Below are 12,123 nucleotides of genomic sequence, written 5' to 3'. Positions count from 1 at the left end.
TATATGGGAAGATAAAACTTTTTACGGTTGAAAAGTCTCAAACGAACACCATAAAACACCACTAAACACCATATGTATACCGAACAAGGGCGCTGAACACATTTCAAAGGCAACAAAATATTTGTAGAAACCATAAAAATATACCATGGAAGCGTAATATTATCTTTAAGGAATACACACACACAAAAAAAAAAAAAGTATGGGTAGGTAGGCGGGTGAGCGGATAGAAGACTTGATAACTAATTAAAGACAAACATCATGTACTGTATATATTTTATTAGTCCAAATATCACTAATTTGTTTTTTAGTCGATAAAATGTTATGCTTTTTAATTTTCATTTCATCCATTTCTATTTGTATGGATAAGTGGAATATCTACACACGCACGCACACACACACACACACACACACACACACACACACACACACACACACACACACACACACACACACACACACACACACACACACACAGACTATGTATATAATAATTGATAACATTCAGTACATAATCAACAGAACAAAAAAATAACAGCAACAGAAGGTTTTAGGAATTTACATCGCTGGACACACGGAAAATCATCATAATTTCAATAATACTTACTAATTCAGGTTTTATAATATATTCATAAATAACATTGCAAAGATTCAGGAAGCTGTAAGATTATCTACTACTACTACTACTACTACTACTACTACGTACTGGTAATAATAACATTTAGTAATGAAAATGTTAAAATATATGGACGTAACTTAAAATATTTGTGAATATATATGAAAATTGAAGTACTATTCGCAAAGGTATACTGGAGACTGACACAAGTAAATAAACAGGTTGATAAATAGATAAGATAGATTAATAAATAGGTATTCAGGGAAACAATGAAGGACAAGCGACATAACATCGTAAACAAACATACATAAAACCATAAAAAACAAAAGCATACATCTTCATCATCATCATCATCATTAACGTTTTGGGAAATATTAAAACCAAAAGGTAACAGAAATATATATGCAGATTCACAATAGAATCATTATACCGAAATAATAACCCAAGAGAGAGGTTTAGTATAAGGAAGCAATTAGATGACAATGACGGAGCTGAAGCATACGTAGGAAATGACTAAAGAGTATTAGAAATCTCTATAAATACAGTTACAAGTAGAACACCACCAAGGATATGTTAGTATTTAAAAGCACGTTCATTATTGCATACTAAGAGAAGGCAAGTTAAGGCGAGGCAATGCACAGGGGGTTTTTAAGAATAATACATTGAATAACACGTGTAGGTTTTAAGATTTCCTTATAGTTTTGTAACAAAAGACTCATCTACTGAAAGGACGAAGAACGCTTTTTCCTCCATTTTTCGTTCTCTCACGAAGGACAGAAAAAAATGGAGGAGGAAAGAGGGAAGAGGGAATAAGAAAAGAAAAAGGTAATGAAAGAAAGGAAAATGAAGAAATTAGGAATGAAAGACAAAATAAAGAGAGAAAAAATAAAAGAGTAAAGCAGGAATGAAGGCAGGAAAGAAGAAAAGAAAGAAAAACAAAAAACAAACGACGAGAGAGAGAAGAGAGAGAGAGAGAGAGAGAGAGAGAGAGAGAGAGAGAGAGAGAGAGAGAGAGAGAGAGAGAGAGAGAAGCAGACAAAAGAAAAAAAAAAAAAAAAAAAAAGGAAAACGAATAAGAATTGAGGATTAGCACAAAGCATAACACCACAAGGAAATCATTGCATTGTCAGGAAACACGCTTATATATCCGTAAAGCACCACTGGACTGGGGGAGGTGGGGATATACACACTATAATATGGAGATCAGCGAGAGCCCCCTTCTACCACTGGGCTCGCGAGGACGGATGAGGACAAAATACAAGCTCAACATCAAAACGGAATGGGACGGAAGGAGATCAGGTGGCAGTCTGATCCTTATTGCTATCCCTTGAAGAATAAATAGGTGGAATATGATCTTCTTAGACGATTTGTTCTCTATTGATGGTCTTTTCTTGTGCGTACCTTCAACAGGCTGTACTAGTGGAAGTTATTGAGGTTATCAAGGGAGTGCTAGTTAGTTTAATAATAGTTTGGCTAGTTTCCACAACACTGCGAGGAGAAGAAAATAACCATGAGAACCTGACGAATCATCTCAGTGGTCTTTGGAAATAATCATGAGAACAAAGACTTGAATAAGAATATGTGGCAAAAATGATTTTTCAAAGGCCATGGAGGTGATGACTGTGGTTCTCAGGGATGTTCGTTCTCCTAACTGATGATACAGATTGCTTGTTAACTGGTAGCATGAAAACGCTCTTGGGAAACCAGTAATAACCTGCATCGGAACCTGTTAAAAGTAGTCGAGATGAGACGATGAAATATGAAATGGTTTGGAGTCATCTTGTAAATACTGAACATTCGACAAGTAAAATAATGATTCGGTGCTTGGATAAAATTTGACTAAAAACTGTTATAAGCCAGATCTGTAGAGGAAATGTTTCCTTTTACATAGCTTTAGATTATGGAGGTCCGAATTTTATGACTGTTGTGATGTATACTTTGCCCAGAGCATCAGAACACACATGCTCAAGATAACTGAGTGCAGTAATTTGTAATATAGATTTCTTTAGCAGTTTATGTTTAGGTTTACATGATAATCCAGCAGCAAAGGCTTCTTTAAGTCAATACGGAAGAAATATGCATTTGAATACGGCCATAATGGAGATGGAAACATACCCTACAGAACGCTAGCTTTAAAGATAAAAATAATAATAACATATACGTACTTCTTGACATACACGTATTCAATCACCAAAAATACATAGAAATGATTATAAAACCAAAAAAGGTGTCACAAAACTAACTGATCACCTATATGATACAGCTTCTGTGATTGCACCAACGCATAGAAAATACCTGAGCATTTTACTAGTAGACTTCAGTTCACAAAGACACACATACGTCAAGCTTGTCACGTATTCTTAAACACTTCATTCTCTCATCAAGTTTTCAAAAGCCACGGAGATGAATTCAAGTTATTGGGAATATTTTTTATGTGTTGATGTAAAATCCTTGCTTAACTGCCACTACTATAATGGAGGCACTCTTGAACACTCCAGTAACTTTTACCAGAGCAAGAGTGACTAGAAGAGATGAATGACGCACGGAGATGTTTGAGAATACGTTTCAAGCTGGTTCTCCTAACGCAGCTGGAGTGTGGCAAGATTTGTCCTGTTCCTTCAAAGACAGACACATCGATGAATCCGTCTTCACATTCTAATTTGATTTTCTTTTACCTGTTTTAGTTCCATCTCATAAAAGAGAAGCTTTCATACAGTAAAAAAATTATGATTTTTGTGAATATTGATTTTGTATATATTTTAGCTTTTGTCGTATAAAAAATAATGGCATATAAAAACTAAAAACTATAAAAGACAGAAGTTTTGACCTATTACGAACATAGGTGTTATGTAAAATACTATTTCTACGCGCTACACAACCTAGTTCATCTCTACACTGGTGCAAGGGACGTGTGCACCATTCACGCACCAGCTCTAGTTTGTGTCTGTCCATACTCTCACACAAAGACAACCACGTATATTGCAATGCAGTAAAGAGCCTCCTCATTGGCAAGGAAGGTGTGAGCGAGTGAGCTCATCAGACTTTATCTCTTTACAATCTGGCGGTCTCCTTCTCATTGGGGGAGTAGCTGTTCTTCGACCGCTTCTTTTCCCCGAGATCTGTTTCAAAGCCGGGGTTGACAGTGCCGCCGTTGGACACTGGCGCCACCTTGATGTCATTCAGTGTCTCACTCTCGTTCTGGATAAACAAAGGTAGGTTGAAGGATTGATTGGTGCAAGTTTAGAGTATAATCTCAAGAATAATGAAGGAGTACAAATATTTTAATGTCTGTAGTTGCATTTATACCCAATAAGATCATCAAGAGTATCACATTTTATTAATTTATCTATTTATTTTCATGTAAGAGAAGCTCTGATAAAGAAAAGACGAGTTACTCAAATAACACTCGAGATTGAGGCGGTACAGCAGAACCAAAACACAAGAAGGTACACTTACGCAGTTCTCTCCAAGACCATCCAGGCCAGGGATCCACCGCTGCACCCACAGGAGGCCGGGGGACAGCAGCACTGGGTCGAGGGTCTTCACGTCCTGCAGCCCCGTGATTGCTGACACGATCATGCCCACCACGATCACGGTGAAGCAGCCAGTCGCCGAATACCACATGTAGGATAGGCGGAAGATGCCCAGTGGTTCACCTGGCTCTCTGATATGTGGAGGGAGGAGAGTGGTGGGTCAGTAGTAGTAGTAGTAGTAGTAGTAGTAGTAGGAGGAGGAGGAGGAGGAGGAGGAGGAGGAGGAGGAGGAGGAGGAGGAGGAGGAGGAGGAGGAGGAGGAGGAGGAGGAGGAGGAGGAGGAGGAGGAGGAGGAGGAGGAGGAGGAGGAGGAGGAGGAGGAGGAGGAGGAGGAGGAGGAGGAGGAGGAGGAGGAGGAGGAGGAGGAGGAGGAGGAGGAAGAAGAAGAGGAAGAGGAAGAAGAATGGGATAATATACAGCTCTACAACTTGCCTCAACCCTGCAAATTCAATCAAATCAGTGACACTCTTGAAATAAATAACAACCAGTCACTATAAACTCACTCTACAATGGTATCTGTGACGATGGTGGTGGCGACAGTGGTGGTAGCTTTTATGGTGATGTTGAGGAGATCGCAGCCATCAGTGCTGATGGGCAGGGCTGTACTGGGGATCTGACCGTTAGCCTTTGCCACCTGGAACCCGATACCGATCCAGAAGAGGAAGATGAGACTCACGATGCCACCGACGAGGGCTCCCTGAAATTACCAGGAGGAATTTGAGGTTATGAAGGACATGAAGGAAACAGCGACCCAGCAGGCTTACACGTGCTAGTCGCTCTATGAAGCTTGTTAGTGATTCGATATTTTCAACTTGAATATTGAGTCTTTTCCAGGCATCTCTCTCTGTCTCTGTCTCTGTCTCTCGCTCTCGCTCTCGCTCTCGCTCTCTCTCTCTCTCTCTCTCTCTCTCTCTCTCTCTCTCTCTCTCTTGTTCTGTCCCTTTCCCGCCATTACTCACCCGTTTGTTAGCCCAGGGGAAGAACATGCCCAGGGTGAACAAGCCCAGCAGAGGACCGCCCACCATGCCGAAGATACTCAGAGCAGCCTGCAAAAAAAAAAAAAAAAATAAAATAAATAAATAAATAAATAAATAAATAAAATAACATGAAAATAGATAAAACAGATAGATAAATTAATAGGTGAGTTGAGTAATCTGCTTTCCTCACTCATTTCCCTGACTAATTATTTGATTCATTCCTTCTCTTTCCCACCAATGTAAAGAGTTTCAGTCTTCTCTAGTAATGAATGCTTATCATCCCTTGTATCTTGTAGTAAACCGCATAGAAAAAACCCAATAACTTCTATGAGAACCTGTTAAGAGTAGGCGGGTTAAGACTGACGATATCAAATCAGGACCCAGAGATTCATATGTGGGACTATTTACGAGCTTACCGATAGGATGTCCCCGAGTTGCTCCGCCACGAAGACAAGAGCAAAGGTGAGCAGACCGAAGAAGAGGGAAAGACCACGAGACCACCAGGTTGAGGCTTCGTCAGAGATGTTAGGCATGCAAGTGCCCTTGATGTAGTCCTCGAGAACGATAGCAGCGAGGGAGTTCATTCCTGAAGACACGGTGCTGCGGGGACAGAAGCGAGTGAGTGGGCGAGTGACTGACTGACTGACTGACTGACTGAAGGGTTGTGTAGTTGACGAATTTATGAACAGATAGACAACGTGATTATTATTACTACTACTATTACTGCTGTTGCTGTTACTCCTACCACTCTTTAAACAATATTACTGTTGGTGCCATTATTGTTATCACTTGTTATTACGAGAAGAAAAATATATAAGAGGCGAACAAGGAGGAGAAGAACGAGAACAAAAAAACTGTCAGTACCACTACCACCACCACCATTACTACCATTACTCCTACTCCTACTCCTACTCCTACTCCTCCTCCTCCTCCTCCTCCTCCTCCTCCTCCTCCTCCTACTACTACTACTACTACTACTACTACTACTACTATTACTACTACATACCTCAGAGCCCCGGAGAAGATGCCAGCAACGAAGAGACCGGGAAGACCTCTGAACTCCCACAATGTATCCATGACAAAGAGAGGGAAGAGTTGGTCGCCCTTTTTAACGATGCCAGAAGTGATGGGGTCGCAGTCAGCATACTTCGCGTAGACCACCATCCCACCGAAGGCACACGTGATCATCAGGATAAACAGGCCCACAAGGTTAATGAACAGAGCCTGAGTCACCATCTGCCTCGTCTGCACACTCAGGTATCGTTGCACCTGGCCAAGGAGAAATGCAGGTGTTGTTATGGTTGATGCTGTTTTCGTTGTTGCTAATTATTATTGTTACTATTATTACTGCTACTACTACTACTTCTACTACTAGAATTAAAACAACAACCACTAAGACTGCAACTAGCAACTGATAATAATAATAGTAATAATAATAATGATATTACTACTACTGCTGCTTCCACCACTACTACCACCACCACCACCAATACCACAACACCCAAACGCTATTAAATCACCACCTCGGGACAAGATCCTTATTCACGTCCTGTTAAAGTCACTAGTCATACACAGACACAAAAGAAAACACACGCGAGAGCCAAAAACTCAGCACCACGTAAGCCCTGCACTGAGAGAGGCAACGCAGCTCTTACCTGGGCCTGATTGACGCCGTAAATGGTGATCCAGGTGAAGTAGCCGCCAACAATCAGGGTCCAGAACGTGTGGCGTGTGGTTGGGTCTGGGTCGAAGTCAATCAGGGTAGCACGGCCGCCCTCCATGTTCCTCTGCCATACGTATTGTAAGCCACCCACGTCAATCGCTCCCTTGATGATCACGAACATCATGCTGGCGTACATGATGACGGTCTGCAACAACAGTCAGCGGAATGAGATGACGTGGATATGACTGAGGCTCGACTACTGATAAGAATACAAGAGATCCCACAAAAACTCGTATCTATCACACTTATTATATTCTCTATAGTGCCTAAACCCTTTGAAAGCCTCCATCAGATCCCCTCTTAACTGATGCATCTGAAGAGAAAGTCACAAATAACGACTAAAACAAGTACGTATTCCTTTTATGAGTACTTGAAGGCAGTCCACACTTTCGGGGACAATTGGTGGAAGCTTTACCTGCAATGCATCAGTCCACAGCACGGCCTTCATGCCTCCGAGAGTAGTGTAGAAGATGCAGACAAAGCAGATGAGGGAGACGGAGATATAAACGTTGAATCCAGTGACTTGGGCCAAGGCGAGAGCTGGAGCGTACACGACGATGGCCATGTACAGACACATCTAGGAGAGAAAGGCCTGCATTCAGAAACACTTTACTCTCTCACAGCGGCTATTATCAAAGGCGACAGAGATGATTAAGGTTTTCAATAGTGTTTCTCCTGTTTAGTAATGTAGGAATCTCGAGCTTACGAATAGAGAGAAATTATTTAGTATGAAGACGAAAGTTTAGATAGAATAGTGTAAGAGAAGGGACAAAAGTGCTAGATCTGTATGCATCAAGAGATAATCTATATGTTATTTATGCTCCTTATATACTTAAAGACTTAGTTCTACGTGTCCACACAAACGCTACGATTATTAACCCCTTCAGTACCAGGATATTTCTTCATATCTATTTTGCTTGCGATATAGAGATTTTAAACAGCTTCATAAATTTACGTGGGAATTGAAATAGTGAGGACTCTGGTCATTAATCTTCAATAAAATCGTCTAGTAACACCAAAAATTCATAATAAAATACGTTCCAGTACTGAAAGGGTTAACATTTTTACACTGTCCACGAATAACAAAGAGATGACTGATATTACCAACACCGGAATTCAAACAGGTCCCAATACCGACGTGACTAATAACAATCTCAGCCTCCTGCACCTGTATATACCTGCATCTGGGTCTGTACTCACCTGTACGATGAAGACACTGGACCCAAGCAACCTGACTGATTTGTCGAACCTCATCTCCAGATATTCATAAGCCGAGGTCACCTGAGGAAGAGAAAGGCCAGTGTTGTTGTTGTTGTTGTTACCATTATCTTTATAATTTTCATTGTTGTTTTTGTGCTTAGTAGTAGTAGTAGTAGTAGTAGTAGTAGTAGTAGTAGTAGTAGTAGTAGTAGTAGTAGTAGTAGTAGTAGTAGTAGTAGTAGTAGTAGTAGTAGTAGTGAGGAGAGAGAGAGAGAGAGAGAGAGAGAGAGAGTTACCTTTCCTGAAGAAGCAGTAGCAGCGTGGAAAAGAAAAATAATTAACATATAAACAACTTCTCTAAATGAAGAAGACACGAATTACACACACACACACACACACACACACACACACACACACACACACACACACACACACACACACACACACACACAAAGGAAATAGCCCAAATTTTCTCAAGCATGAATGAAAAAAATAAACAAAGGATTACTATTTTCTATGGAAGTGAATAGCATTTCCTGTATGTGTGTACGTCTCTCTCTCTCTCTCTCTCTCTCTCTCTCTCTCTCTCTCTCTCTCTCTCACCTGTAGCTTGTAGAATACTGGGAAATACAGGTAGGCTGCAGCGGGCATCACCAGAATGTAGGAGAATCCGATAAGCCAGTAAATAAATCCATTCTGGTAAACTTCAGATGGTGTTCCCAGTAAAGTGATGGCGGACATGAAACTGTAGAGGAAAGAGTGGACTGGTAAGCTGGTCAGACATGTGCTGGTGTGTCTCGGTGTACTGGCTAGTGGGTGTGCTAAAGCGTGTGTTTGTAATGTCTATACGTAGGTTAGTATTTGTGTTCATTTCTTGGTGTTTATGTGTAAAGTATGATCCTAATTAGGTAGTGTATTGTGATGTAATGTTACTATTACTGCTGCTGCTACTGCTACTGCTGCTGCTACTACTATTACAGTATTGCTGCTGCTACTGCTGTTAGGATGAGTAATGGCTGTCAATATTACTCAAACACTATTCTAATAACATTGCTACTGCTTCTACTACTATTTCTATTACTATTACTACTACTACTACTACTACTACTACTACTACTACTACTAGAACTACTATTGCTGCATCATTATCTTTACTACTACGTATGCCACACACACACACACACACACACACACACACACGTACCTGGCAATGAGAGACATAGCCACTGGAAAGGTTGTCATTGATTTTCCAGCCATCAGAAACTCGCTTGTATTTTGCTTCTTGCCAAAACACCCATAGATTATTCCAATCACCGCCGACACCACCAGCATCAACGCAAACACGAGGTAATCTGGCCATTGGAACCGGTCCGAAAGGTGCGTAAGGTCCGTCATAGTGGTGGTGGTGGTGGTAGTTGCTGTAGAGGAAGTAGTGGTGGTGGAGGTGGTTGTAGTGGTGGTGGGTGCTTTTCTTTTCTGTAATAAGAGATGGGAAAGTTTGTCATTATCATTTACTCTTGGCTTACTTGTTTACTTGCTTACTTATATTGATCACACAGGATACATATTACATTACCTATTGCTTATAAATGGAGTATGTTACTTCATATACATATATGTACGATATTTGGTCATGCCAGGCTACCCGAGAAGCATAATTACATGTCTTGATCCTTCCCTCACTATCACTATCTCTCTCTCTCTCTCTCTCTCTCTCTCTCTCAAAATGCACATCCAACTTATGATTTTTCAAGAGAAACTTCCTCTTTCTCTTCCTCAACATCCTCCTCCTCTTACTCCACTTCATATTACTACCTCAAAAAAAACCTTTCCATGTTTTCAAAGTCTTCGGCTGAGCGTCATTCAGTACCTCAAAAAACTGTCTAAATCTGGCTCACACCACTTGATAGGCTAAAACCTCAGACATGCGCCGCAAAATGTACCCACACATGCGCCGTTCCTTGCCTGCTAGCGGTATTTTCAGGTATTCGAAGTGAATTGTTCCAGAAATCACTACTCAGGCTCCATTATTTTTTTCGTACTCTTTCTTTTTTTTACAATGATGCTGTGCCTGTGCCTGTATTTCTTGCCCTGCTGCTGCTCTCACTACTTGTTTCTCTTGCAGCTAACTACTTGTAGCCTAACATTACGCGATGATTGTAGTAGTAGTAGTAGTAGTAGTAGTAGTAGTAGTAGTAGTAGTAGTAGTAGTAGTAGTAGTAGTAATAGTATCGAACGCCACCTAGCATCTGTAGCAGGCACAACGATAAAGGTTCTGGTGGTGGTGGTGGTGGCAAGAATAGTGCGTAGGTAGGTACAGCAGTTCATTCACCTCGGTTTTCCCTACTTAGGTCTGCCTTCAGCCTTCACCTATGATATTCTCTTCTCTCCCCACCCCGCAAGGTTTCTCCTACTACTACTACTACTACTACTACTACTACTGATGATGATGATGATGATGCTAGTGCTGGTTAGGAGGATGGAAACGAGTAGGGGAAAGATAATGAAAAGGAAGAAGAGAAGAAAAAGACGAAAAGTAACAGAAATTGGGTATGACAAGGAAGAGAGAAGGAAAAGGAGAATGAAGAGGATGAGGAAAAGAATGAGGAGCAGGAAACAAAAATAAGGAAAATAAACACAAGGCAAAATAACAGTATTAATTACAGGATATGAGAGAGAGAGAGAGAGAGAGAGAGAGAGAGAGAGAGAGAGAGAGATTCTCTGAGCTATAACTTGCTGTATCTAACTAAATATGCAAGAATTAACTTCATTACCAAAGATGAAAATATGTAATGGTTTTCTTTATTAGTAGTAATTACACAATCCAATTAATTCACCAGGTAAGCCAGGTAAGACTGCAAATACTAAAATGGAAGGTTTCTGAACAACTTCATTATGAAACACATATGCATCTTCATTGATTATTAACCCCTTCAATACTGGGGCACATTTTTATCTTGAGATTTGTGTACGATTAGGATTTTTATTGACATTAGGAAGGGTCTATGGAGGTCAAAAGATAAATGGCCAGAGTTTTCACTATTTCAATCGTCACATAAATTTCAGAAGCTGTATAAAATCACTAAATCGTAAGCAGAATGAATATGGAAAAGTGTCATGGTACTGAAGTGGTTAACCTCTTCAATACAATGACACATTTTTATATTCATTGTGCTTGCTATTTGATGATAGCATAGCTTCAGAAACTTATAAAAGGATCAAAATAGTGAAGACTGTGCCCATTAATCATCTGACTTCCATAGACCCTTTCTAATGTAAATAAAATCGTCAAATCATACACTAAATTCATGGTAAAAATGCCTTCCAGTACTAAAGAGGTTAATGAATGCGTATAGATGAGCTCCATTAGTTCTATGATAACAGGAAGCTCGACTCTCTTATGACTCAGTGTGTTGTCTCCCATGAAACACAACAAGTATCTGATTTACTACTGTTTTGTCATTGTTTATCATGAAACCCTGTCTTATGTTTCCACTATATGGGCTAATTGTATTCCATTCATTCTATACTTGTCTGTCGTCCATAGGGTATATTACAGTGAACAAATTAGTATTATTTTATCAAGATCATCACTAAAACTTATCATAACTTATTTCCACGCAATCTTGATGTAAAACACACTAGAAAAAAAATGTCATGACGAAGGAAAAGTATGACATTTCGTGTATTTTATCCACATTGCAAGTAAAACATATCCATTTAATATTAATACCAAAAACACATGACAAAAATAGAAAAGAACTATCGCTTATAAAGATAAAGCCATATAATGCAATACTGACTAAAACATCTTTTGTCAACTGCTCGAGTCTTGTTATGGCGGAGTGTGAGGGCCGAGGTTAGGCTTCGTGTACTGCATTGTCAATACAGGCAGGAAAGGAGGTGCGGCGTTATTGTTTACGTCACACCAAGGGTCAAGGATAGAGCCAAGAACCCACACACAAGAGCTGTCATCATCGCCGCCCACAGTTACTACGAGACCAACCATCTCTCTCTCTCTCTCTCTCTCTCTCTCTCTCTCTCTCTCTCTTGCATGTTACATTTCAATGACTCTTT

At 40.2% G+C, this 12,123-nt stretch overlaps 1 protein-coding gene across 2 annotated transcripts in view; it reads right to left on the bottom strand.

Annotated features, from left to right (window-relative positions):
• Positions 1 to 1,618: 1,618 nt before the first annotated feature.
• The window catches only part of LOC123503631 (sodium-coupled monocarboxylate transporter 2-like), a 30,198-nt gene continuing 19,693 nt past the window's right edge, over positions 1,619 to 12,123 (bottom strand). For both annotated transcript variants that reach the window (XM_045253555.1, XM_045253554.1), the window contains 11 exons: positions 9,251 to 9,522; positions 8,650 to 8,791; positions 8,047 to 8,127; positions 7,262 to 7,423; positions 6,779 to 6,991; positions 6,130 to 6,392; positions 5,540 to 5,723; positions 5,106 to 5,192; positions 4,650 to 4,843; positions 4,070 to 4,277; positions 1,619 to 3,811 (listed from right to left, as the gene is read on the bottom strand). In XM_045253555.1, the coding sequence (XP_045109490.1) occupies positions 3,665 to 3,811; positions 4,070 to 4,277; positions 4,650 to 4,843; positions 5,106 to 5,192; positions 5,540 to 5,723; positions 6,130 to 6,392; positions 6,779 to 6,991; positions 7,262 to 7,423; positions 8,047 to 8,127; positions 8,650 to 8,791; positions 9,251 to 9,441 (1,872 nt within the window). In that variant the 5' untranslated portion in view covers positions 9,442 to 9,522 and the 3' untranslated portion in view covers positions 1,619 to 3,664. The remainder of the gene's footprint in view (positions 3,812 to 4,069; positions 4,278 to 4,649; positions 4,844 to 5,105; positions 5,193 to 5,539; positions 5,724 to 6,129; positions 6,393 to 6,778; positions 6,992 to 7,261; positions 7,424 to 8,046; positions 8,128 to 8,649; positions 8,792 to 9,250; positions 9,523 to 12,123) is intronic.

This window comes from Portunus trituberculatus, chromosome 14 (genome assembly GCF_017591435.1).
Source record: "Portunus trituberculatus isolate SZX2019 chromosome 14, ASM1759143v1, whole genome shotgun sequence".
Lineage (NCBI taxonomy): Eukaryota > Metazoa > Arthropoda > Malacostraca > Decapoda > Portunidae > Portunus > Portunus trituberculatus.
This window is presented reverse-complemented; position numbering and strand designations above follow the sequence as displayed.